This window comes from Microcebus murinus, chromosome 7 (genome assembly GCF_040939455.1).
Source record: "Microcebus murinus isolate Inina chromosome 7, M.murinus_Inina_mat1.0, whole genome shotgun sequence".
NCBI classification, from domain to species: domain Eukaryota; kingdom Metazoa; phylum Chordata; class Mammalia; order Primates; family Cheirogaleidae; genus Microcebus; species Microcebus murinus.
The window spans coordinates 63926004-63952608 of NC_134110.1; the positions used below are offsets into that span (position 1 = coordinate 63926004).

Below are 26605 nucleotides of genomic sequence, written 5' to 3' on the forward strand. Positions count from 1 at the left end.
CGAAGATACATAAAACACAGTGCCTGCTCTCAATAAAATCACAATCCAGCATCTTTTTTTTTTTTTTTTTTTTTTTTTTTTTTTTTTTTTTTTTTTTTTTTTTGAGACAGAGTCTCGCTTTGTTGCCCAGGCTAGAGTGAGTGCCGTGGCGTCAGCCTGGCTCACAGCAACCTCAAACTCCTGGGCTCGAGTGATCCTTCTGCCTCAGCCTCCCGGGTAGCTGGGACTACAGGCATGTGCCACCATGCCCGGCTAATTTTATATATATATATCAGTTGGCCAATTAATTTCTTTCTATTTATAGTAGAGACGGGGTCTCGCTCTTGCTCAGGCTGGTTTTGAACTCCTGACCTTGAGCAATCCGCCCGCCTCGGCCTCCCAAGAGCTAGGATTACAGGCGTGAGCCACAGCGCCCGGCCTAATCCAGCATCTTTACTTTGTAGAAAGGATGATGTCATCTACTAAAGGAACTCTTCTTGTTATCTATCGTAACAGTTTAAAGTCAGAAGCATAAACTATTGTTAAAATCAGAACAAAGATGATATATTCTTCCCTGTATCCTATATTCTTATCATTAATTATAGGTCATCTTAGTTATCACTTTAATGTAGAAGCTAGTTAATTCGTCTGAATAGTTACCTTAGAAATACATATTTACAAGTAAGATAAAGAAACCAAATGTTTCCAGAATTCTATTCTGATATCCACAAAGGAAAGGCACTCAGTGGTGGGCAAGTTACCTACTAATATTATTATGATTTATATACAATCATTTACCAAATTCCTTGCCAACTTTGGAAGAATTCCTAAAAACTGACTTTGTATGGTGCCTCATTTTAACACTGAAATATTATAAATGCTTTTAAAATCTTGGTTTCTTAGCTCCTTTCTAACTCAAAAGCTTAATATTAAATCACGGCCATCTAAAAAAGAATAAGGCCCAGGGATAAGGTTTTAATTCTTGCTGTTTATTGCCTCTGAAATACATTTAAAAGTCAATTAATTTGAAATACATTTAATGTTATTCCAAAAGATAACACCAATTGAAAAAACCTCACCTAAGTGTAAAAATCAACAGCTGAATCAAAATGGCACATGGAAAAGGTACAGCCTTTCATTGTGAAAAATGCCTAATTGTGCAATAGCACCAGAGTTTGAATTCCTTTTGTTAACATATTTAATACACCATGATAAATAAGGATCTGTGGGTAGCAGACAGCCTTAAAGGTGAGAAGGAAATTAAATGATATACTCTCTAAGGCCCCTATCAGCTCTAAATTCTGTCACAGGACAGAAATAGTAGGTAGAGTTCGTCCTGTTGATTTGCTATTGTTCATTCTTATTTCCTTGTAATTATAACTGTGTGACTTTATTATCATTAATTTTCTAAAATTTAGTAACTCTTTTCTCCAGCCATCTGTACCTAAAGGTTTATAGTTTCTTTTCAGGGTCTAGTTTTCTATATTGAATGGACCCATTGCCACAACGAAGAAAGTCACCCTAACACTCTTAAATGATCCATATATCCTAATTTTTATTGGCTCTGGCTAATGTCGTTTTTAAAGTATAACTATTCTAAGTAGCTAAAATTGTTTACAGCTTAGCAGTTTTATAGAACAATGTAATCAAGAACATGAAAACAACATTCTCATGGTGCCAACAGGCTACCAAAAACCACACTCCTTGTGTAAAACGTGTAGATGTAGAGAGGCAAGATCCATAACCACAAGCTTCACTACATTTTTGTCTTCTCTGTTATAACACACCGTGTCCATTCACCCTTCTCTCGCCAGGCCTGTCTATGTGGCTGCCGAAAGGTCCACAGCTTCTCCTGTTTCTTCTTCTTTTGTTTCAGCCCCTTCACTTACTTTCTCATTCTCCATCTCTGTTTCCATCTTTTCCCCTGTCTCACCTGGAAATTAACCAAAGGAGATATTAAGAGACCCTCATTTATCATTAACAATAAATTACCACCCAGTTTGTTTCTGGCAGAGGCAGTTCTTGATCTTTAGGTCTGAACGGTAAGTTTCTCTGACGATAGCTGAGTTAATCAATGAAAAAACAGATCGGTGATTATAATTAATGTCTCACATAATTATACTATACTAAGAAGCTAAAATTTACCAAATGAAAGATTTACCAAAATGAAAATCATGCTCTAGAAGAACATATTTATTTTTTTATTATAGCACCAATAAAGAACAGTATAAATATAATTTGGTTTTTTTGGTTGTTTTCTTTTTGAGACAGAGTCTTACTCTGTTGTCCAGGCTAGAGTGAGTGCCATGGCATCAGCCTAGCTCACAGCAACCTCAAACTCCTGGGCTCAAGCAATCCTCCTGCCTCAGGGTTCCAAGTAGCTGGGACTACAGGCATGAGCCACCATGCCTGGCTAATTTTTTTCATATACTTTTAGTTGGCCAATTAATTTCTTTCTATTTTTTTAGTAGAGACGGGGGACTCACTCTTGCTCAGGCTGGTTTCAAACTCCTGACCTCGAGCGATCCACCTGCCTCGGCCTCTCAGAGAATATAATTTGTTTTATGCTGATAGAACACATCTAAAATTCTAAAACCCATATGCCAAGACAAAATACATTTTCTCTAGTCTCCTCATAAAGATCAAAAGACTACAGAAGAACAGGGGAAGACTGACAGTCATTTCCTAAATATAAGATTGGCTAAGATGGAAATAACATTCTCCTTCTAGGATCCATCATTTGCATATTCTTTCATTTGAAGGTCAATTCCTCCACTAACATTCACCTTTACTTTGGATCCTCATATCATACATGGGGGCTAATGAAGAGTGAACCTGGAAAAATTCAGAAATTTTAACATGTTGCCTTCAATGTTTAATACCATTTAACCATCAAATTCTATGTTAAGAATTTGCACTTTAGAAAAGTATTACTGGCAAGCTGAACTGAGCATTGATAGAATGCCTATTTCTCAGGTATGGAAGCCTTTTTGGTTAGGTCAAATGATCTTTACCAGCTGAAAGAGACTTCAGCTATTATGTCAGTCATCCTTCGCCCAGAGCTGGTTTCCTACAGAGCACATCTGAATATCCTGAATGTTTGACAGCATAACTTTTACCTTCAATGTGTTGGTCCTCTTCATTAGTATGAATTTTCCTGACCACTTCCACACCGGCCCCTGTCTCTGCAGCTCCTGCTGGATGCTCCAAGCTTCCAACTACTTCTTCAATTTGAATCTGTTCCATGTTTTCTGGACCTTCAGGAGTTTTATGGAGTGGATCATTCATTACAGGTGTTTCCACAAGCTGACTCCTGTCCAAGACTTCTGGTGTTACTTTCTCTTTGGGAATTGTTTCTAGAAGCTGGGACTGCTCCTGTGTTCCCAGTGTTGGCTGAAGTTGCTGCTCTTCAGCTATTTCCACAGGCTGACTTCCTTCCAAGATTTCTGGAGATTCATTCTCTTTGGGAATTGTTTCTAGAAGTTGGACCTGCTCGTCCTTTCCCATTGCTTCTTGAGGTTGCAGCTCTGTAGCTGTTTCCAAAGGCAGAATGTTCTCAGCTGTTCCTAGAAGCATCATCTCTCCGGCAGTTGGTGGGTTCTCAGCACCTTCCACCACACCAGGGGAGTCCCTCTCTCCTCCCGTCCTCGAAGGCTGACCCTCGGTTTTTGTTCCTAAAGGTTCAGCCTCAGCATTTTCTTTTAAAGGCTGATCTTCTGTCACTGCTTTCACATCTTTCTTCTCTTCTTCGGTTCCTGGGGTACCATCTTTGTCACCTGGTCCCTCTACAGGCTGAGTCTTCTCCGTGGATTCTGAGTGGTCTGTGGCATCCTTTCCAGCAGCCGCATCCTCTGTGAGGGGCTGTTCACAGATGGACTTAACACCATTGGCTGCAGACCCTGCTGAAACCTTGAGTTTTTCTAATGGAGGAAGGCTTTCCCTTTGTCCATTGTCATACAAAGTAGACTCTCTTCCCAGTGTACATGGCTTTGGTTGGGCAAAGCAAGACTCGCTTTTTTCTGTGGTTGAAAAATGTTCATTTGAAGATATTTTTTGATCATATATTTGAAAAAGAAAAGAGAAAACACAAATTATTGTTCAGTTTTATCTTAAGAAAGTGAACTGATATGAAGAAGTAGATTTAACAGTTCAAGACAGTCCCAGGTACATCTGAGTACAGAAAGGCCATTCAATGACCCTGACACTCTCCAAGCCAAATTCCTTTACTGTCTGCAGCTCAAATACCTCATCTTAATTCTGGAGTCCTCCAAAACCCCAGTTGTCTCCTGTCTGCTTCTTGTGCACCTTCTCATGGTTCCCATCCCATATTCTATTAATAATTTAGCATATTCCACTTTGTTTCTCATGTTCTTTTACCTGTCTCACCCTTTCTCCTCCTTAGACTTAACACAAGGTTTCACAATTTGTGTTCCTTGGAAGAGCTAGAAAGGTCTTTCTTTCCTTCTAATGCAGAACAGCCCCCAGTAAAGAGAAAAGTCCCATGGTGGAGAAGCCCTAGCAGGTGAAGGCTAAGAAATCTGGGGAGGGAAGTGGTAGGAACAGTTCAGCTTGAGTTTCATGTCATTTTAGGGACACAGTGAGAAAAGAAATCAACAGAGAATTGGGAAACATCCATGTTACTTCTGGTTCTCCCTCCAACTGTGTAACATTGGGAACTTAGTCCCCAATGATTTTGTCTCTAAAACGGCAGTGAACTTCTCTCCCACCTATCTCAGAGTTGCATGAGACACCCTGCCTTGTTAAACTGTGGATACGAAAGTGCTCTGGACAGTTTAAGAGAAGCATCTTGGCAACACATGAATACTCTTTGCCCCAGTAATCCTACTTCTGGAAATTTATTCTAAAAGCATAAACCTCAGGAAAATGCTTTAGGAGAAAAATATGCTATCTCAATATTCTTTTTTTTTTTTGAGACAGAGTCTCGCTTTGTTGCCCCAGGCTAGAGTGAGTGCAGTGGCGTCAGACTAGCTCACAGCAACCTCAATCTCCTGAGCTCAAGCAATCCTTCTGCCTCAGCCTCCCAAGTAGCTGGGACTACAGGCATGCGCCACCATGTCCAGTGATTTTTTTCTCTATATATTAGTTGGCCAATTAATTTCTTTCTATTTTTATAGTAGAGACGGGGTCTCCCTCTTGCTCAGGCTGGTTTCGAACTCCTGACCTTGAGCAATCCACCCACCTCGGCCTCCCAGAGAGCTAGGATTACAGGCGTGAGCCACCGCGCCGGCCTTCAATATTCTTTATAATAGCAAAAGCTGGAAAACAATTTAAGAGTCAAGTTGGGGAACAGATAAATATTCCACTGGATAGAATATGGTTGTACCACGAAAAAAGATGGTTATGAAGACCAAATGCTAAAATAAGAAAATAATTATGATATAGTAAGTTAAAACAAATCAGTCATGGTTGGGTTGATCAAATGAAATAATGCGTATAAAGTGTTTATTAGCCCAAAGTCTGCTGTGCAATAGTTAGCTATCAATTTTATATACAGTATGATTGCAGCAATGTTGAAAGAAAGGAAGAGAAGGAGGGAGAAAGAGAAGAAAAGCAAATTACAAATAGAGGCGGGGAAAGACTAGAAGAAAATAAACCAAATCTTAAAATGGTCTCTAGGTGATATTTTCACTCTTGCACCTTTTTTCCCAAAGATTGTTTTTCTTTTCTTTTCTTTTTTTTTTTTTTTTTTGAGACAGAGTCTCACTTTGTTGCCCAGGCTGGAGTGAGTGCCATGGCGTCAGCCTAGCTCACAGCAACCTCAAACTCCTGGGCTCAAGCAATCCTCCTGCCTCAGCCTCCCGAGTAGCTGGGACTACAGGCATGTGCCACCATGCCCGGCTAATTTTTTCTATATATATTAGTTGGCCAATTAATTTCTTTCTATTTATAGTAGAGACGGGGTCTTGCTCTTGCTCAGGCTGGTTTTTGAACTCCTGACCTCGAGCAATCTGCCCGCCTCAGCCGCCCAGAGTGCTAGGATTACAGGCGTGAGGCACAGCGCCCGGCCAGATTGTTTTTCTTTTTCCCCTAAATTACTATCTATCCCAGTTGTATATGCATGTAGTTTAAAGAGTTACTGCTTATCTAACATAGTTAAAGACAGGTAACACTTGGGTATCCTCTCCCATTTCCCCTTCTCTGTGGATAAATATTTCAATTCTTTTAGCTCTTTTGGAGGAGTATTTTTTATATACTGCTAAATGAATTGTACTTTAGGATTTTTCTGTTTGAGGTATTTCAATTGACTGACAGAAGGTAAAGACCTAGTTCCTTTTCTATCCATCTCCACCACCTACCACTCTCTCCCATTACACATTCACATTTCCTTTCAATTCAGCAATTGTATGTTAAGTATTTAAAATGGTAATGTAATTTGGATCATATCAATATTTTTTTTTTTTTTTTGAGACAGAGTCTCACTCTGTTGCTCGGGCTACAGTGTCGTGGCGTCAGCCTAGCTCACAGCAACCTCAAACTCCTGGGCTCAAGCGATCCTCCTGCCTCAGCCTCCTGAGTAGCTGGGACTACAGGCATGAGCCACCATTCCTAGCTAATTTTTCCTATATATTTTTAGTTGGCCAATTAGTTTTCTTTCTATTTTTAGTAGAAATGGGATCTCGCTCTTGCTCAGGCTGGTCTCGAACTCCTGACCTCGAGCGATCCTCCTGCCTCGGCCTCCCAGAGTGCTAGGATTACAGGCATGAGCCACCGCACCCAACCGGATCATATCAATATTGAGTTATATGTACTATATTTATTATAATGACTATGCCTGCTATGAGGAACTAGCCATGTACTAAGCCATTACTTTGTGTAAACAATGTTTTCTTTTTCTCCAAGTTAATAACTGTCATGGTTTTTCCTTTCCTTAGTTTGTATGTTATTATTCATTCAACTCACTGCTGATTCTCTTTTAAAACATTTATTCATAACAAATACTTGTCAATTTCACTTTTTATGAAGATGAGAGACTTATTGAGATACCTGGTGCCACCAACCCCTGAGCTTTTTAAGGATCCTGTGGCCTCAGAGCCACAACTGTTTAAAAAAAAAAAAAAGTAAAAAAAAAAATGATCTTGTGGTATCTGGGTGGTTCTCGGTTTTCTTTCCAGCTAACATCCAGTTGAACTTTCCTTGGTATGCTATGTGAGTTATCACACATCTGTTTGCTTTCTGAATTCCCATATTGTTCTATTATTGTCTTTTCTGCTGTTCTTCCCATCCTTCTGGGTTTCAACTGTTTTTTAAAAATCTCTTTACTGTCATTTTAGTGCATTTCAATCTGCCACCATCATCAATACATCCAAAAATGCTTTAATGGTTATTTATAATGAAAAGAGGAAAAATTTCCAGATGAATACATCTTATATACATATAAAAGCAGTTTACATATAAAGATGAAAACCACAAGCTCTGCTCTCTGGTATCATAGCATCACACAAAGCCATGAGAAGCAGTAAACTAACAAAAACAATGTCATACGATAAGTTCTGTGACAAATGCAAGAGGTCACACATGAGTTGAGTGTTATGGGAGCATTTCTGTGAGTTCCAGAAGGAGAATGCACAGGCGAGCCTTGAGCTAGACTTGGAAGGACAGTGTGGCTGGAGGCTGTTACAGGAGCCAGATCGTGGAGGGCCCTGTAGGTGGTGCTAAAGAGTTTAGAAGTTATCCTGAAGGCATAAAGAGCAAGAATTGGGAGCAGGGGCCTTTTTTTTTTTAGACAGAGTCTCACTCTGTCACCCCAGCTAGAGTGCAGTGGCATCATCATAGCTCACTGCAACCTTAAACTCTTGGGCTGAAGCAATGCTCCTGCCTCAGCCTCTGGAGTAGCTGGGACTACAGGTGCACACTACCACGCCCAGCTAATTTTTTTTTTTTTTTTTTTTTTAGAGATGGGGTCTAACTATTGCGCAGGCTGGTTGTAAATTCCTAGCCTCAAGTGATCTTCCCACCTCAACCTCCCAAAGTGCTAGGATTACAAGTGTGAGCCACCATGTCCCACCAGGGCTTTCTTAAAAAGTTAAATAAATATACATGCACCATATAGCTCAGCCATTTCACTCCTAGGTATTTTCCCAAAAGAAAACAAAGCATATGTCCATACAAACACTTGAATACAAATCTTCATAGCAGCTTTATTTGCAATAGCCCAAACCAGAAATAACTCAAATTTCTATCAATAGGCGAATGAGTAAACAAATGTGGTACATCCAGCAAATAAAAAAGAAATGAACAGCCGGGAGAGGTGGCTCACATCTATAATCCTAGCACTCTGGGAAGCTGAGGCGGGAGGATCACTCAAGGTCAGGAGTTTAAAACCAGCCTGAGCAAGAGCAAGACCCCCCTCTCTACTAAAAATAGAAAGAAATTAATTGACCAACTAAAAATATATAGAAAAAATTAGCTGGGCATGGTGGCGCATGCCTGTAGTCCCAGCTACTCGGGAGGCTGAGGCAGGAGGATTGCTTGAGCCCAGGAGTTTGAGGTTGCTGTGAGCTAGGCTGACGCCACAGCACTCTAGCCCAGACAACAAAGTGAGACTCCATCTCAAAAAAAAAAAAAAAAGAAATGAATAACTGATAAATGCAACAACATGAATGATTTCCAAAATAATTATGCTGAGTGAAAGAAGACAAAAGATCACATACCATATGATTCCATTTATATAAACTCTAGAAAATGCCAACTTACCTAAGTGACAGAAAGTAGAACAGTGTTTGTTTGGGGACTGGAATCAGAGTGGGACAGGAGGGGACATTTCAAAGGGGCATAAGAAATCTTTGGGGGTAATTGAGATGTTTCACTACCTTCATTGTGCTGATGCTTCCACAGGAGCACACATATACCAAAACTTACTAAAAATGTGTGCACTACAAATATGTACAGTTTATTGTATGTCAATTATACCACTAAAAACTGCTGATTTTTTATATGTAAAAATAAATAAAAGAAAGTGGGAAAAAAAGGATTATGAGCAAGGGAGTGACTCAATCAGATTTAGATTTTTAAAACCTCCCTCTGGACAGTGAATTAGACGTAGGCACACAGAAGTCAATGGGACCAGTAACTTCTGAAAAGTAAAAGTGGCTGGACAGAATGACTGATTTGGGCGGTGAGCAGAGGGAAAGGAGGGTCTAGGGTAACACTAGCTGATGGTTTGGATGCTACAGGTAGAAAATATGGATGAATGGATTTGGGCTATGAAGAGACACGAATTGTTGGGTTGGGGCATGTTGGAGATGGTTGTAGATTGTGCATACTGGTGGCAAAGTCCAGGAGGCAGTTGGACATATGGATCTTGGCTGGAAATATTTGTAACAGGCTGGAGTTGAGCTATCTATCTTTCTTTTTTTTTTTTTTTTTGAGACAGTCTCACTCTGTTGCCCAGGCTAGAGAACCGTGGCGTCAGCCTAGCTCACAGCAACCTCAAACTCCTGGGCTCAAGCGATCCTCCTGCCTTGGCCTCCCAAGTAGCTGGGACTACAGGCATGTGCCACCATGCCTGGCTAATTTTTTCTATATATTTTTAGTTGGCCAATTAATTTCTTTCTATTTGTAGTAGAGAGGGGGTCTCGCTCTTGCTCGGGCTGGTTTCGAACTCCTGACCTTGAGTGATCTGCCTGTCTGGGCTTCCCAGAGTGCTAGGATTACAGGTGTGAGCCACCATGCCTGGCTGAGCTTTCTATCTTATTAACACATTTGCATATTGAGAAAGGGGCAGTTTTTGCATAGAGGATCCTGTGAGGAGAGGGAAATGAGAAGGAAGGTGGTGTGTGTGCGTGTGTGTGTGTGTGTGTGTGTGTTACAACACCTGTACCCTCAGTCCCATTTCAGGGAATGGATGTGAATCCTCCTGGATCACAGCCAGGGGCAGAGAAGCAGAGCTCAGAAGCAATCTTAAGAGATACAGGACACAGGCTTCAGGAGTTCATATGACAGAACTGGGAAGAGAGCTGTCCTTCACCCCCCACCCCGCATGATCATGAATGAAGCCTTCAAATTAATAGCAAATAAGGTAACTTAATAAAGGTGATGTCTGAGGTCTGTAAAGAAATTCATCATGACAGGACAACCTATTTACATACCACACGAAGGATGTTCTGGTGATACCTGCCTTAGGGAGTTAACCAGGAAATGTGTTAATGTACTAATCGCAGATGTCTGACAAATTATATTTCCTGGTAGAATAGTTATTACAGTGATTAGTATCGTCAGTTAAATGAGATGAACGATTTTCATGCACCTATGCCAGTTATGGGTACATACTAAAGGCATCATTCTTCTGGAGCAGAAAATTATAGAGGAAAAAAGATGTATCAACACACCCAAAACATACCCACGTACTCTTATGTTTTTAAAAATATAATATACTTTGAGTCTAAGTCAAGTTTTTTTCCCCAAACAAAAAGCTCTGTGAAAATTTATTTCTACACAGATGATGTCATAAGTGTCCAAGTGATCTGTTAATTTTTGCCATAGCTAGAACATTTATGTCCATGATCACAGTGTCCATTTTCATTCTCATGTGTGTTTCCCAATCTTATTGCTACACTGGAAAGGGGCAAGGGTCCTCAATATTTCATTTTATAAAACACAACCCAAAAATAGTCAATCAAGCTGGGAAACATTACAAAAGTATGTCACTGTCTTTAATATTTTTGGGGGTATCCCTTAAGATGAAATACCCTTAAAATGATCACACACACACAAAAAAAAGATAAAATGCTAGAAGTGTAGTGCCACATATATTTCGTAATTTATAATGATTAATTTCAATCTAACTAAATTTTGAAATGACTATATTTTAAAGTTAATAGCTCCAAGGTAGCTCAGAAGTTCTTTCTCCTATGTCATAGAAGAGACAATCTGCTCTGAAGGGGAGGACAGCGATCTTCTGACCTTGAAAATGATACCTATAATGTAATGGATTTTAACCCTGCTTCCTCCACTTACCAGCCTTCTTAAGCCTCTCTGTGCCTCAGTCTTATCACCTGTTAAGTGGGAATAGTGTTAGTACCTAACCTGGGAGCTGCTGTGAGAACATGAGATAATACACAGCATCTAGCACCCCCTAAGTGCCAATCAGTCTTAGCACCACTATCATTATATCACCCTTAATGGCCCAAGCAAGGATGAAATTATGATGGACAAACAGAAAAGTAAGGTCATTCTGTTCATTCTAACACTGGTACCTTTCTGTGAGCCTATTCAGAAAGAAGAAAGATTAGAGGAAATAAGTGAGAAGGTTGCAAAACAAATGATTGTTTCAAACCCTCTCTCAGAGAACACAACGATACAGTCTACAATTACCACTATAACTTCCTTTCTGGATCCAGATTTCGTATCCCTCGGATTGTTTTTACCCTTGAGCTGCTGTGCAATCTAGACAAGTTCCTAACCTCTCTGGACCTCTCAGTTTCCTTATCTGTAAAATGGAGATAGCATTTGCCTTTCAGGCTTGTAGGGAGAACTGACTGGGGTGATAGTGTGTGTGATTTTCCCATCATGGTGTCTGACGGGATGCAGCACACACTACATGGGCTCCTACTGCACAGGGGTGCCCACTGCTGAAGGAGTGAGGGAAAGCTCAACCCCAGTCTGCGTGCACTTGCAAGGGAGAGTGTGTTGGTGGTGGAGAGGCTTCTTTTTCTAATTGTACAAAGGTCCCTTGAGGACTTGAAGTGACCTGTCAATAAATTATAGCTAAATTAGCAACAGAAAAGCTAAACTGCAATGTTAAAAAGCTTGGATAAACAGTCCTCTAAACACCATGAAGGTGTCAATGTTGACCTATAAAGTTGTAGTGTTACCATGCTAAGTTTCAAAACATGATTATTGATAGATAATGGAATTTCACTGATAACATTAGGAATGATTTGACCAGTTCTGACTGGTGTTAATAAAGGCCACTGGTAGCTTTCATATAAATAAATGTCTTGTTCTATTTGTTGGCTTTGATTTATTTTATTCATCATGTATGTATCAAGTGCAAACTACAGGCTGGCTCTGAGCAGGTAACAGGAGTCATCACAGGTAACAAGGAAGGTTTAGCCTCTGCTATCCTAGAGTTTACTGCCTTCAGGGAAATTCAAACAGTAGCTACTCCCTTCATCAAGTACCACTTGGTAGCTACGCATGCATTGCCTCTTACCCAAGCACCTCCACCCGCTCTGTCGACATGATTTTGTGAATCCCCAACAAACCTCCTCAAGGCTGAAGAAGGTGCTACATCCTTTCTTCTAGCACTCTACCTTGAAAACCAGTAAGATATATTTTTGTCCACAAACAGGAGACATTCTCTGCCTAATCTATATTATTACGTAATAAGTATTGAGGACAGATGCATTGTTTCCGCGTCCAAAGTTTTTTAAAGATGTGCCTGTTTTCTGAACCCTACATTTCATCAAATCATACACTGCTCTGGGCCTAATCCTTTGGTGCTCATTATCTCTCTTGATTCTGTTGTAAATTGATCCATGCACAAATTTGTTGTGACAGCTGAACTAACAGAACTCTTGTTGTAAGCGCCGTTGTGATAGGCACACAAAGAAACTAAATACTAGGCAACATTACAGAAGGGATTAGAACTAGAGCTAACATACCTGAAATTCACATTATGGTGGAAGCTTTTCAACTCAGTTCATTACCCTAATCAAAAATGAAAAGTTTCTACCCAACAAAGAAAAAAACTTGTGGCCAATATTTCCTATGGCAATGCCATAGCAGACATCCCAAAGACGTCACTGGCCTTGTCTGCTGGGTTTTCTGGAGAATTCATGAGGAAAGAGGACTGTGGTATTTTCCTTGCTGCTACCATTTCTAGGTTCTTGTACCTTTTGAGCCTAGGGAACCAGGGCTGTAGCATGAGTCATCTTTCTTCTCATTTTCTTACTTTGCTTTCCTCAATTCCATTCTATCATTTATCCATCCATTCAATAAACATTTTCAGAGATACCAGTGGTATTATTCTAGATGTTTTTGCTCTTTTCCTGCATCAAAGTGTGTACAAACAATGTCCTGTGTACCACGGCACAAATGCTAATCCCTAGGGTGCATTCCATCAGCTGGTGGATGCTAACAGGACATTCATTATGAAGAAAGGTGAACTTAAGCAATATTCTACATACTGAAGTATAAAATCATCAGCCAGAAAAGTCCTATAGAGGGTAAATAAGAATCAGACACATCACTTTTCTTTTGAATAGAAGCACCTGGATTTACATACCTAAAATTCTTTTTGACCATCACAAAGCAAACATGATGAAATTTGAAGGCAAACTTCATGCTAAAATTAAACTATAGAGAAACAAGCACATGCAATTGGGAAGACACTCCTGGAACACTTGATGAGCTCACAAGGAGCTCACACGGAGATGTAGGTGCCTGTCTAGGGGAGAGGCTGACATTTAAAGAGCTACAGAGTCTGTCATCTAGCCACGGAAAACAGCTGCCTCCTTCAGATATACTTTTCCAAATTAACTTTCTTTAATTTCTTTAGACTCCTGTAAGATAAACTCTTATTGCAAAAATGCTATAGCACAAAGCATCACTTTTGAAGTTATCAATAGTGTTCACCATTGAAAAAGACAGTTTCATTGACGGATGGTCATTATCAGTATAAGAGAATCCAACATTTGTCTGTAAAATAAAATTGTTCTCACTGAACAAGGAAAGGGGAGAGAAACGAACACAATGTCTCTGTATGTATGTGCCCTCACAGGCCTTGCCCACCACACTTCTCTAGGAAGAACAACACTGGTCCACATTTATTGCAGCACTGCACCTAGAACCTTACATGGATTATTTCATTTAATTTTCCTCAAAACTACATAAGATAGGGCTATTGTTATCTCCATGGTACAGTTGAGGAAATTGCGGCATCCTTATCTAGGAGGGGCACTCAGCTAGTAAGTGGCAGGGCTCAGATTTAAGCCCAAGGAAGTTTGATTCCACTTTGAAGAGTTCATCTGCATGACCTGGGAGTTGTTTATTCTTTTAATGCTGAATCTCAGCCCCACCCCAGATCTGCTGAACCAGAATCTATATTTTAACAAGATCCTCAGATGATTAGGTCATCAGTGGGGTCACCAGGGAAGGGCACACAGAAGCTCCTTAGGAGGGACTAAAGTGGATGATGAACACGCAGGCTTGGTGGGCGCAGGTGTCCTTCGTTCTCCACAGGTGTTGCTGCCTATCTTCAAACGTCTGGTGGGTCTCCATCCTTACACTCACACACCGCGGTCAGCACAAGGGATGACAGAAGTATATTCATTCCTAGTGAATCAAGGTCCTGAGTGGCTCCGAGTGCGCTCCACACTGGGGAGGGAGATTTTTCTCAAGCTTCCTTCATTTCACAGAATTGGCTAGGTTTGCTAAGTCAGAAAAAAAAGAGGCCTTCTAGTTTCTCATCTGAAAGAAAAGTTTAATACTTTCTCTACCTTGCACTCTAAGAGGGGTGGACATGCCCAACGTGAGGTGGCCGTCCTCCCAGCTTGGTACTGTGCCTCTGCCTGACTCCATCAGGGTGCAGAGTACAAAGGCCTGTGGCCAAGAGCAGGTGTCTGTGCTTGAGAAGGGAGGTAGCAGTTAGCAGCTTTGTGCTTCAATGGAAGACTTAAATTCTGCAACGGAGCAGTCATATTCCTATCAGACACTCAGGTCTCAGGTCTGGGTGGTCAGTGTGCCCTGAGAGCCCCTGATACCAGAAAGAGCAGTGGGCAAACTCCGTAAAAGAATAATCCAGGTCTTTCAGCCTACCGACAGCTGCTACCACTCTCTCAGGTTAGGGACCCACAGGCAATTCCAATGGCTTTCCTTCCATGGTTAGGAAACAGGATAGATCATATTAAGCAAAGTCGGGGATTTCCTTCTCCAGAATAAAAAGCCATTTGTATCAAAGCACAGTCTTCCTCTCCTCATCCCATGCATATTGGAGGCCAGCACTGGGCCTTCTGGCACAGGCATTTGAAAACTGAATTGAATGAGTTTCTTGGTAAAGCAAAGCATAAGAAAAAGCTTTAATCTAGGAAGAGGTAGGTTTGGCCAAGAATCATGGAAATAATTTCAACTGGAAGATTTCAATTAGCTTAGAATATAAAAGAAAAATCTATATTCACCCTTCTTCAAGCTTCAGAGTCTCTAGGAGGAGTATTAGAGAAACCTTAGCAGGCAGTGATGAGTCATGTCAATAACATGTACCCTTGATACAGTGTGATGAGAAGTGCATGTCATCTCCATACTCTTCCTCCCAAAAACTCATAACCCCAGTCTCATCATGAGAAAAATACCAGATAAATTCCAATTAAGGAATATTCTATAAAATATCTGACCAGTCCTACTCAAAACTGTCAAGGTCATCAAAAGCAAGCAAAATCTGAAAAACTGTCACAGCCAAAAGGAGCCTAAGGAGACATGATGACTAAATGTAATTAATGTGAGATCCTGGATAGGATCCTGGAACAAAAACAGGACATTACAGAAAACTAAGGAAATCCAAATAAAGTATGGACTTTAATAAAAATGTATCAGAATTGGTTCATCAATTGTGACAACATACCCTACAAAATAAGATGTTAATATAAGAGAAGAAAGTGACTGTGGAATATATAAGAACTTTCTGTACTATCTTCATTATTTTTCTGCAAATCTAAAACTATCCTAAAATAAAATTTATTTAAAAAAAATTATGGCAGAAAAGTACAAGAGCAAGTAACCTACCAACGTATGATCTAGCAGCATTAGAAAAACCATTTCGGTAAACTTTAGTTACTCACATACCACCATTATGATTTTTTTAATATTCCTGTGCTGCTTATGCTATTATTGACTTAATATGTTTAAGTCACATTTTTCTTTAAAAAGAAAAGTGAGAAAATCAACACATTCAGAGATCTAGAACTTGATCTTTTTGGTTTTTTTGGAGACAGGATCTCACTCTGTTGCCTGGGCTAGAGTACAGTGGTGTCACCATAGCTCACAGCAACCTCAAACTCGTGGGCTCAAGCAATCCTCTTGCCTCATCCTCCCGAGTAACTGGGACTTCAGGTGCACACCACCACACGTGTCTAATTTTTTACTTTTTGTAGAGATGGGGGTCTTGCTATTGCCCAGACTGGTCTCAAACTCCTACCCTCAAGTGATCCTCCCACCTCGGCCTCTCAAAGTGCTAGGATTGCAGGTGACAGCCACTGAGCCCAGTCTAGAACTTTTGATCTTAAAAAAAAAAAAAAAAAAAAAAATTGAAAAGGCCACTTTTAACAAAGAAGTAATTTCTAATTTTTCTAATTGAGATTTAATAATATTGCTATTAATGACAGATAATTTTTATTGAGGACTTACTAGGCAATATACTCTAAGCCAGAAGCCAGCAAAATTTTTTCTGTAAAGGGACAGAGAGTAAATATTTTCAGCTTTGCCAGTCATGGATCTCTATTGCAACTACTCACTATTGTCTCAGTGAGAAAGCAGCTACAGACAATATGTAATGAATGGACAAGTCTATGTTCCAATAAAACTTTATTTACGGCCGGGCGCTGTGGCTCACGCCTGTAATCCTAGCTCTTGGGAGGCCGAGGCGGGCGGATTGCTCAAGGTCAGGAGTTCAAAACCAGCCTGAGCAAGAGCGAGACCCCGTCTCTACTATAAATAGAAAGAAATTAATTGGCCAACTGATATATATATAAAAAATTAGCCGGGCATGGTGGCGCATGCCTGTAGTCCCAGCTACCTGGGAGGCTGAGGCAGAAGGATCACTCGAGCCCAGGAGTTTGAGGTTGCTGTGAGCTAGGCTGACGCCACGGCACTCACTCCAGCCTGGGCAACAAAGTGAGACTCTGTCTCAAAAAAAAAAAAAAAAAAAAAAAAAAAAAAACTTTATTTACACAATAGGTGGTGGGTTGGATTTGACCAGCAGGTCAGTTTGCCAGTCCCTGTTCTAAGCAATATTTAGGCTATGTCCTAGATGTGTTTATTACTATTTTTTTTCTTTTCTTTTAATTTTTTTTCATATTTTTTTTCTTTTACCCATTGGATGCCAAGTTCTATCTAGGTGTGTTTTATATATTAACTCATTTATTCCTCAGGTCAACTCTATGAAGTACTATTGTCAATCCTATTTTACAGATGAGGTCATGGAGGCTCAAAGTCATACAACTAATAAATGATCCTGAACTAGGATTGGAACCCAGTCTAACTCCAGACCCACATTGTTAATCAGCACTCTATACTGGCTTTCACTATGTTGAAATTCACACACACACACACACACACACACACACACACACACACACACTAATGTGAGGTATACAAGTAAACAGAGCCTCTCATAATATCTAGTCTACAAGGCAAGCAAAAGAAAAGGAAATCAGCCAAAAGAACTATGTGGTTTATATCAGAGTCTTGGGAAAATGGTAAAGGGCCAGAACAGGAAAAATAAATCACCTTACAGTGCAAAAGAAGAGGTTCATTAACATTATCAATGACAGTGCGGGAAAGAAATAAGCAAGGAGAATGGTTTGGGGAGGACATTTCATCAGAGGTCCTTGCTGGGGTGGCTGAAGGCAGACGCTATCTCTCAGTAAGAAAAACTACTAGTAAAAATGACAGAGCAGTTAGAATACATAGCCCAGTGCTTCCTGATTTTTTTAACGTCATGACACACATAGAATATATTTGTGCAGCACCCTAGAACAAATGCAAGATGCTGCTCCCAGAAGGCTTGGGCTGCCCTGAAGGCTGGGAGAAACACCGGCGTGCTGTAACCCATCCTTGCAGGCTGGGAAACTCTGATACAACACGGTTGTACTAAGTAATGCACACCAGCACTGCCTGGCTTAGTCCACCCACCTTCACAAAGCTTAATTTCCAGAGGGTTTTAGCTGTTAAAAACAATGTGGGTTTTGTTTTGTTTTTTGCAATCTTCATCCTTAAAGGGTGAAGCTCAGACACCCATAAATATATACAAAAGAAAGAACTCTAGAGCCTGGAGTCAAGCCAGGCTTGGTGGCTCAGGCCTGAAATCCTAGCACTCTGGGAGGCCGAGGTGGAAGGATCCCTTGAGGTCCGGAGTTCAAGACCAGACTATGCAAGAGTAAGACCTTGTCTCTACCAAAAATAGAAAGAAATTAGCTGGACAACTAAAAACATATAGGAAAAATTAGCCGAGCATGGTGGTGCACACCTGTAGTCCCAGCTACTCGGGAGGTTGAGGCAGAAGGATTGCTTGATTGAGCCCAGAAGTTTGAGTTTGCTGTGAGCTAGGCTGGGGCCATGGCGCTCACCCTGGGCAACAGAGGGAGACTATGTCTCCAAAAAAAAAAAAAAGAGCCTGGAAGCAATTCCCAGGAGGAGTCCTAGGAATGTGAACAAAAGCAATAGCCCTGAGGTGAGTAAAGAAGCTTCTGAGGCCATTAAAGTACTTTCAAAACATTAGCACTTACTTGGAGAGCTACATTCTAGCATTTTACTTTAAAAAAAAAAAAAAGATTATGTGTATGTGTAAATCATTACACATACACACACCAGCATTTGAAGCCTGGCCAAGTTTGAAGATTTTTATCAATTTTGGTGAGACTTTCAGTAACTGCCACAAATATTCAGGGTTTTTTTCCTTGCTGTAAAACATTAACATAGAAGTGAAACTGTACACTGGAGCTGGATGTGTGGCAATCCTACAGAAGCACTATTTAAGAGTACACAATCAAGCTTTGTCTTACTGTGTTTACCTTTTCCTGCATGACTAGGAGACCCTCTTCACAGCCCAACCCTCTCTTCCCAAGCCCGTCTCAGCCAATGTTACCTTTCAGTTTCCGCTATTCCTTGGGTCCTGATTCCTCCTCTGCTTTTCTGAGTAATACTCTGTCTCCTTGAATCCCCATCTCTGTCAACCCATCCACTCAACAATTATTGATTGCATTTTTCTTATGTGTGAGGCCACATTACAAGTTCCTAGCAGAACCAGGACCAGATCCCAGAAGGAACTGGACGCTGTGAAAAAAGCAGGGTCTTTAGAGTCACACATATTGGGCTTAAGCCCCAGCTGCATCCTTACCAGCTCTGGGACTCTGCGAAAGTGACTTACCCTCACTCAGCTTCAGTTTTCTAGCTGTATTTGGTGCAACTAATGTTTGCTTTATAAAGCTGTTGTGGAGACTAAATGAGATCCTGAACTAAAGCACCTGGAACCAAGTGGGTGCTCCTACCTCGCCTCCTGACTTCTGCTCCATGCCAATGCTTTGATGTGGCTGCACAAACGTCTGAAAGTCTTCGATTTTAGAAAAAGATTGATTTTATTGTTTATGACAATGTAAACTGGTACAACTCTCGAGGCAGTTATCTGTCAAAATTATAAATGCATATACCCTTTGACCTAGTAATGCCCCTTCTGGGAAATTGTTCTACGGATACACCTGTACACATCCAAAATGATGTATAGGCAGGGCGCCGGGGCTCACGCCTGTAATCCGAGCACTCTGGGAGGCCAAGGTGGGTGGATTGCTCAAGGTCAGGAGTTCGAAACCAGCCTGAGCAAGAGCAAGACCCCGTCTCTATTATAAATAGAAAGAAATTAATTGGCCAACTAATATATATAGAAAAAAATTAGACAGGCATGGTGGCACATGCCTGTAGTCCCAGCTACTTGGGAGGCTGAGGCAGAAGGATCGCTTGAGCCCAGGAGTTTGAGGTTGCTGTGAGCTAGGCTGACACCACGGCACTCACTCTAACCTGGACAACAAAGCCAGATTCTGTCTAAAAAAAAAAAAAAGTGATGTGTACACAAAGGAATTCACTGCAGCCTTGTCTGCAACAGGAAAAGACTGGGAAAAAAAATCTAATGTCCCTCAGTAGGGGACTAGTTAAATAAATCATGCAACAGTTTATTATGCAGGTATAAAATAGGAGAAAGAAGTTCTCTATATATCAACATGAAAAAAGTCTCCATATTGTTAGGTGAATAGAGCAAGGTGAAGAATACCCTGTGGGTATAGTACACCATATATATTTTTTAAGACTGAGTCTATGTATGTTGCCCAGGCTGGAGTGCAGTAGTTATTCACATGTGAGATCATAGCACACTGCAGCTTTGAACTCTTAGCCTCAAACGAGCCTACAAACTACAGTCACATGGCACTACACCTGCCTAGTATACCACATTTTATAAATAAAAATGCAAGAGGGAAATAATATGTGCAATGCCTAAAGAAACTTTGGAAGAATATATAAAAAAACAAAAACAAAAACACCCAAAACTAATACATATTGGAACAAAGCAGATGGTGGAGATGGGGTCTGAGGTGTGCTTTTCACTGCTAGCCTTTTCCAAATATTTTCACATTTGGAACCATGTATGCAGTTTCAATATTCCATTTTAATTAGCTGTATGCAATAACCAAAGACATATTGAACACTCTCTGTGTGCCAGGCTCTAGGGAGGCCACAAAAGCACAATACAACCAGTCCAGAGACTTCTAGCATTTAAAAGAAAAAAAAAATCCCATTTATATAATTTCTGTATGCAAGAAAAGCCTATAAAAATTAAGTTTAATGTTAACAATATTTGTTCTTTAATTCAAAGAGAAAATATTTGTCTAGTAAGGACTGAAATGTCACTATGTGGAAATATTGGTTGAAGACTCAAGGTATGAATGCAGTACAAAGAACAATTCACATAACTGTGTGAAATTCAAGCCTCATCCGATTGCCTAGGCAGCGTGGACTACAAGCATGAAAAAGTTCAGGTTAGAACAAACAAATGATTATAGCTGTCAGTGGAAATGTACACATTAACCTAGCAATGAATTTGTCAATAATCACCCTCTATTTACTTTGTCCACATTGGTGCTTAAGCTATACTACATCAGGAAGGAGAAGACTGCCAGAAACAGAGGGCATTTATATTATGAAAGAATGAAGCAGCGATTGTGTATGTTAGCAGGGGGCTAGGAGCCTGGGAGGAGGGTTTGGATGCAAAGGTCTAGAGACCTGTGGGTACATTATAGTCTATGAAGTCAACAAAACTTTTGTGTTCAGATTCCATCAGATCCTCAGGGCACTGAAAAGAACAGAATTGCTCTAATATTTAAAAATTGCTTCCATAAACACAGGAAATTCCAAAATCAAATCTGTCTCATTGTCCTTTCAGAAAGAAAAGTCTCTTTCCTCACCTTTCAGGGCACTCAGTAAAAATCTATGTGTGACTACCACGTGTCAGGCACTGTTCTACACTTTGAGTAGCCCTGGATAATTATTTACAACCAGAGCCCTGTCTCTACCGCTGTTATCCCCAACGCACACACCTGGCCAGTTGTCTTGGGAGGTGGTGGGCAGAAGCTCTGTGGGATTCTGAGTGTATGATCGGTCAGGAAAATGTCTCCCCCATGGAATCAGTAGAATAGATTATTCCTGTGCAAACTAATGACTACCTACTAGTAGCTGCTATCTGATTTAAATTTGAATCTAGAAAATAAGTACCTTCATATTTTGGTGTCATAAGATTTTAGCTATAAGAGATCCAAAACAGAATCAAGCCCAATTATTTTATGATTCTTATGCTTATAAGCCAATACTGCATCATGTATAACAGTTCTTAAGCCAGAAAATTTCTTACAACAAATTCAGTAAGGCAGATTTGTCATCATAAATCCAGTTTACAGAATAGTTCATGTATTTTAGCTTCAACTCCTGCAGTGCCAAGGTTGCTATTGTGAATTTAAAAGAATTACGATATGAAAGTAATCTCTATGGGAAGGCACTGGAAGTTTCTATACAACTATCTATATACTCTGCTTAGAATATCTCTAATGTTAAATGTCCTCCAAATGTTCCCAGTTTAAATTTGAAAACAAATACAAACTTCATATTTTACTAGCTCTTATTTAGAGATTATAATAAACATTGTATTTATTATAATATATGTCATATGCCTCAAATAATGCTGGACTCCTATTAGGTGTATGGTCACCCACTATGCAAATAACAAAAGAAATATAATAAGGGTTATTTATTCTAATCCCTAAATAAGATATATAGTGTTATTAAATACTATATATTATAATTGATATTATATATGTGTGTGTTTACATATTATATTATAATTTATATTAATATTTTATTATAATATATGCCATATTATAATTTATATTACACATTAATATATCATAACTTATATAGGTATATATAGTTATAATTGATGTTATAATTAATGTTTTATATTTATATATAATATATTTATGTTATATGATTTATATTACATATTAATATAATATTTGTAAATGTTATATTGTATAACACGTACTATAATATGTACCTAATTTCAGGATTAGAATAAATACTCTTTAGTATATTTCTTTATTGTTTCCATAGTGGGTAATCACACACCTAATGGGGGTCCAGTGTGCCCTGAGACAGGAACATATTTAAATCTATTTAGCACTTGCTGGTTTAAACAACTGGCTTCAAAGCCCACCTCTGACTCTTAGAAACCCTGTGTCCTTGGGTAAATTATTTACTCTTATCTGTAAAACTGGGAAAATCATAATACTTAGTCAGAGCACTGTTATAAGGATTAAATGAAGTAATTCCTTCAACAAGTTACTGAGGGCCTATTATGTGCCAAGCATGGTTAGGCACTGGGAGAAGAGTGAATGAATGCATGTACAGGACATTCAATAAACCTGGATTGTTTTTATGTAAAAGCACATACACACAGGCTTGGGGTACATAGGATTTAAAGAAGTTTAAGGCTGCAGAAACAGGACTGAATTATTTATCAGGCCTCTAAGATGATGAAGTTGAAATGCTGATGAACATACAATAGTGTCCAATTACAAGAGAGTATTGTCTCACTGAGCATCTGAAGCAAAATACACCTGTTGATTGATTCAATATGTGCGTTGAGCAATTTATGCAGTATGTTAATTTTCTATACACTAAAATTGGTTGTCGGATGTTGTAACATTTCTTCCAGGACAATATCTGTGAAAACTTAGAAAAGCAACATGAAAGCAAGAATAAAAAATGAAAGAATGTAACTCATGGCTGGTTATTAATATTGTGATAAAATACTTTTTGAGAGAGCTGGGTTATTCATTATTTTCTGAGACTATTAAAAACCCCACTCCAGCTATTGGATACTTTTGTACCTCCCTAAGAATTACATTCCCTGAAATATATGTTTTAATCAGTTTAAAAATCTGTAATGGCTGGGTGCGGTGGCTCACACCTGTAATCCTAGCACTCTGGGAGGCCGAGGTGGGCGGATCGTTTGAGCTCAGGAGTTTGAGACCAGCCTGAGCAAGGGCAAGACCCCCATCTCTACTAAAAATAGAAAGACATTAATTGGAAAACTAAAATATATATATAAGAAAAATTAGCCAGGCATGGTGGCGCATGCCTATAGTCCCAGCTACTTGGGAGGCTGAGGCGGGAGGATTGCTTGAGCCCAGGAATTTGAGGTTGCTGTGAGCTAGGCTGATGCCACAGCACTCTAGCCTGGGCAACAGAGTGAGACTTTGGCTATAAATAAATACATACACACATACATAAATAAATATCTGTAATCATGGTTTAGTCTTCTGCTTTTTAAATCAGGATGTTACTCCTAGGCTATCTGAGGCATAGAATGTGGTAGGAGAAGCCAGAATAATAAAATGTATCTTTCTGAAGCATCCATTTCCCTCCAGTTTTTCATATTGAAACCAACAAGGACTTATCATGGAACAGAATGCAAAAATCCACTTGATTTGCTACTTGCTTTGGCCTCTTCAGAGCATGTTGGGGGGATGGAGGCTCCTGCCTCATGAAGACAAAGGTTAGCATCATGAGTGAGGAATCGTTTTCCTATCTCTTCACATTCTTGTCAGTTGACAAGGGGGTTGGAATCACTTTTATATATGGTTTTAATTTTTTGCTTATTTTCTAACTTTTTATTGCTTTCTTTTATCCACTGAAGCTAAAAAATAAATTAACACACACCACGAAAATAATAGCAACACAACATATTTCTGACTAAGACACACTGGCTGAGCTGCGAAACAGCATTCATGACAATCCTGTGCTCTCTACCACAAAATCAGAGAGGAGGACATTTCTGTTGTTGCGAAAGATAGCACAAGGTGCTGAGAGAAGACCTGCGAAAGGAACTAACTAGAGCATAAAACTCCCCTCAAAGTTAGCCTTGCAGAAGACTGTAAACCAGCCTGAAGGAATTTCCTTAACCTGCAGAGCTTTGCTCAAAATCTAAGAATTCGGCTGTAAAACCCAGTCGTTCTCTGATTCATGTATGTGCTTTCACACTTCCCACGGTACAGTACTTAGCACTTTCTGACGCTATCTTAACCATCTGTATCTCGTGTTTATTGTCTGCCTGGTTCACCCTCAACCTCCACCAGCAGGGCCACTCGTATCTCCAGCATCTAGCCAAGCACCGTGCTACTACATAGCAGATGCTCGCAATATCCTTGCTGAATTTCTTTGTAAGAGTCAGTGAGGACCACTTGTTATCACATATTTCTCAAGAAATAGTGAAGCCCAAAAAAGTGTACGTGACTTCTTCACGAAAGTGTACGTGACTTCTTCAAGAGTGCAGGAACCTATGTACGTCACGGAGCGAACGCTCGCCTGCATTCTCCGCATCCTTTGCCACCTTGGACGCTGACGCGCTGACGGGAGGGCGAAGGGGCGAAGGCCTTGACGGGACTGTCCAGCGCCGCGGCTAACCGCGCCGGGCGCGTAGCGCCGACGCCCCGCGGCCGCGCCGCGCCCCTGGCCGTCCCGCCGGCCGCGCACGTTCGGGCAGCTACCGCAGCGGGACGCGCCGGGACTGCCGCGCGCACGCTCGGTCGCGGCGGCGCCGCTCGGGGGTTCGGGGGACACCGCGCTTCGCCCGGGTTCTGCCCACCCTCCGGGGAGGAGCCCGCCCCCTGCCGGGCGCGCGGTGGGCACAGGGCGCGCCTTTTGGACCTCCCGGGAGGCGAGCCCGCCCGAGCCCCGGCTCACCGCTGCGGAACCTGCTGCTGTCGCCGGCCTTGTTGAGGGTGCTGCTGGAGCAGCCCATCGCGGGGAGCGCAGCCGCCTGTCCCAGCGCCGCGTGGACGTCGGCCCCTGAGCCCGCGCGAACCGCACCCGGAGCCGCCGAAGTTTTCCCAACTCCGCAGCCCGGCTAGCTCGGGGCACGGCGCAAGCGCACGGCGCAGCGAGAGGTAGCGGGTGGCGCACCTGCAGGGACAGGAGAGCGGGAGCTGGAAGGAGCCAGGGAGGGCAGAGCGGAAGACAGCCCCAGCCAGTGGAACCCAGGACCCAGGTGGGGAGAAGACGGAGGGTATGGTAAAGGCAGAGAGGATAAGCCCCTGAAGCAGGGACAGGAGTGATGTCAGGGGGCGAGGGCGAAGTGGAAGTGCCAGGAGGTGTCATCTGAATCATCCATCACTAAATAGTCCGGGATGGGAGGAGGCGGCTGGGCTAGTGGCTATTGATTGGTAGACTGGATGTGTGATGACTGTCATCTCTTACATAACTATAGTACAATTACTACAAGGAAGTTTAACATTGATACAGTACTACTTAATCTACCCTCCATATTCAGCTTTCGTCATTTGTCCAGTGCAGGACTGTACATTGCATTTAGTTGTCCTGCCTCTCTTTAGTTTGCTTTAATCTGAAGTAGTTTCCCCAGTCTTGCTTTGTCTTTCATGAACTTGACTTTTTTAAACAGGCTTTTTTTTTTTTTTTTTTTTTAAGGAGAGAGGTGTCTATGTTGCCCAGGCTGGATTCGAACTCCTAGGCTCAAGAGATCTTCCCGCCTCAGCCTCCCCAATAGCTGTACAGGCCCATGCCACCGTGCCTTAGCAGGCCATTTATTTTGTAGAACATTCCTCAATTTGGGTTTGTCTGATGTTTCCTCATGATTTTCTTCAGGCAATGCAGTATGGCTGGAATACACAGATGTTACATTTGTGTATTCCTAGCAAGAGGCATATGATTTGTCAATTTGTTCTTGTATTGGGGATGTTAACTTTGATTAGTTAAGATAGTGTTCACCAAGTTTCTCCTCTATAAAGTCACTATTTTACTTTGTAATTTATGGGGAGAGACTATAAGGCTAAGTAAATATCCTGTTTCTCATCAAACTTTTATCTGCTACTTTTAACATACTGATACTCTTGCTTGGATCAATTATTATTAGTATTATGATAGTTATCGAATGGTGATTTTTCTAATAACATTATGCCTTCAACATTTATTAGGTGGCATTCTACTATAAGGAAGCACTTTCCCTTTTCCTCCATTTATTTATTTATTTATTTGAGACAGAGTCTCACTCTGTTGCCCAGGCTAGAGTGCCATGGCATGAGCCTTGCTCACAGCAACCTCAAACTCCTGGGCTCAAGCAATCCTCCTGCCTCAGCCTGCTGAGTAGCTGGGACTACAGGCATGTGCCACCATGCCTGGCTAATTTTTTCTATATATTTTTAGTTGGCCAATTACTTTCTTTCTATTTTTAGTAGAGACAGAGTTTCTTGCTCTTGATCAGGCTGGTTTCGAATTCCTTACCTTGAGCGATCCCCCTGCCTCAGCATCCCAGAGTGCTAGGATTACAGTCATGAGC

General features: G+C 40.9%; 1 protein-coding gene across 1 annotated transcript; it reads right to left on the minus strand.

The window, feature by feature from the left end:
- Nucleotides 1-831: 831 nt before the first annotated feature.
- ERICH5 (glutamate rich 5) lies at nucleotides 832-25457 on the minus strand. Its single transcript, XM_012761993.3, has 3 exons — nucleotides 24997-25457; nucleotides 3099-3998; nucleotides 832-1912 (listed from the first exon to the last, which is right to left on the minus strand). Exons 1-3 carry the CDS (start codon nucleotides 25052-25054, stop codon nucleotides 1800-1802), a joined length of 1071 nt encoding a protein of 356 aa, XP_012617447.2. The 5' UTR covers nucleotides 25055-25457; the 3' UTR covers nucleotides 832-1799.
- Nucleotides 25458-26605: the final 1148 nt, after the last annotated feature.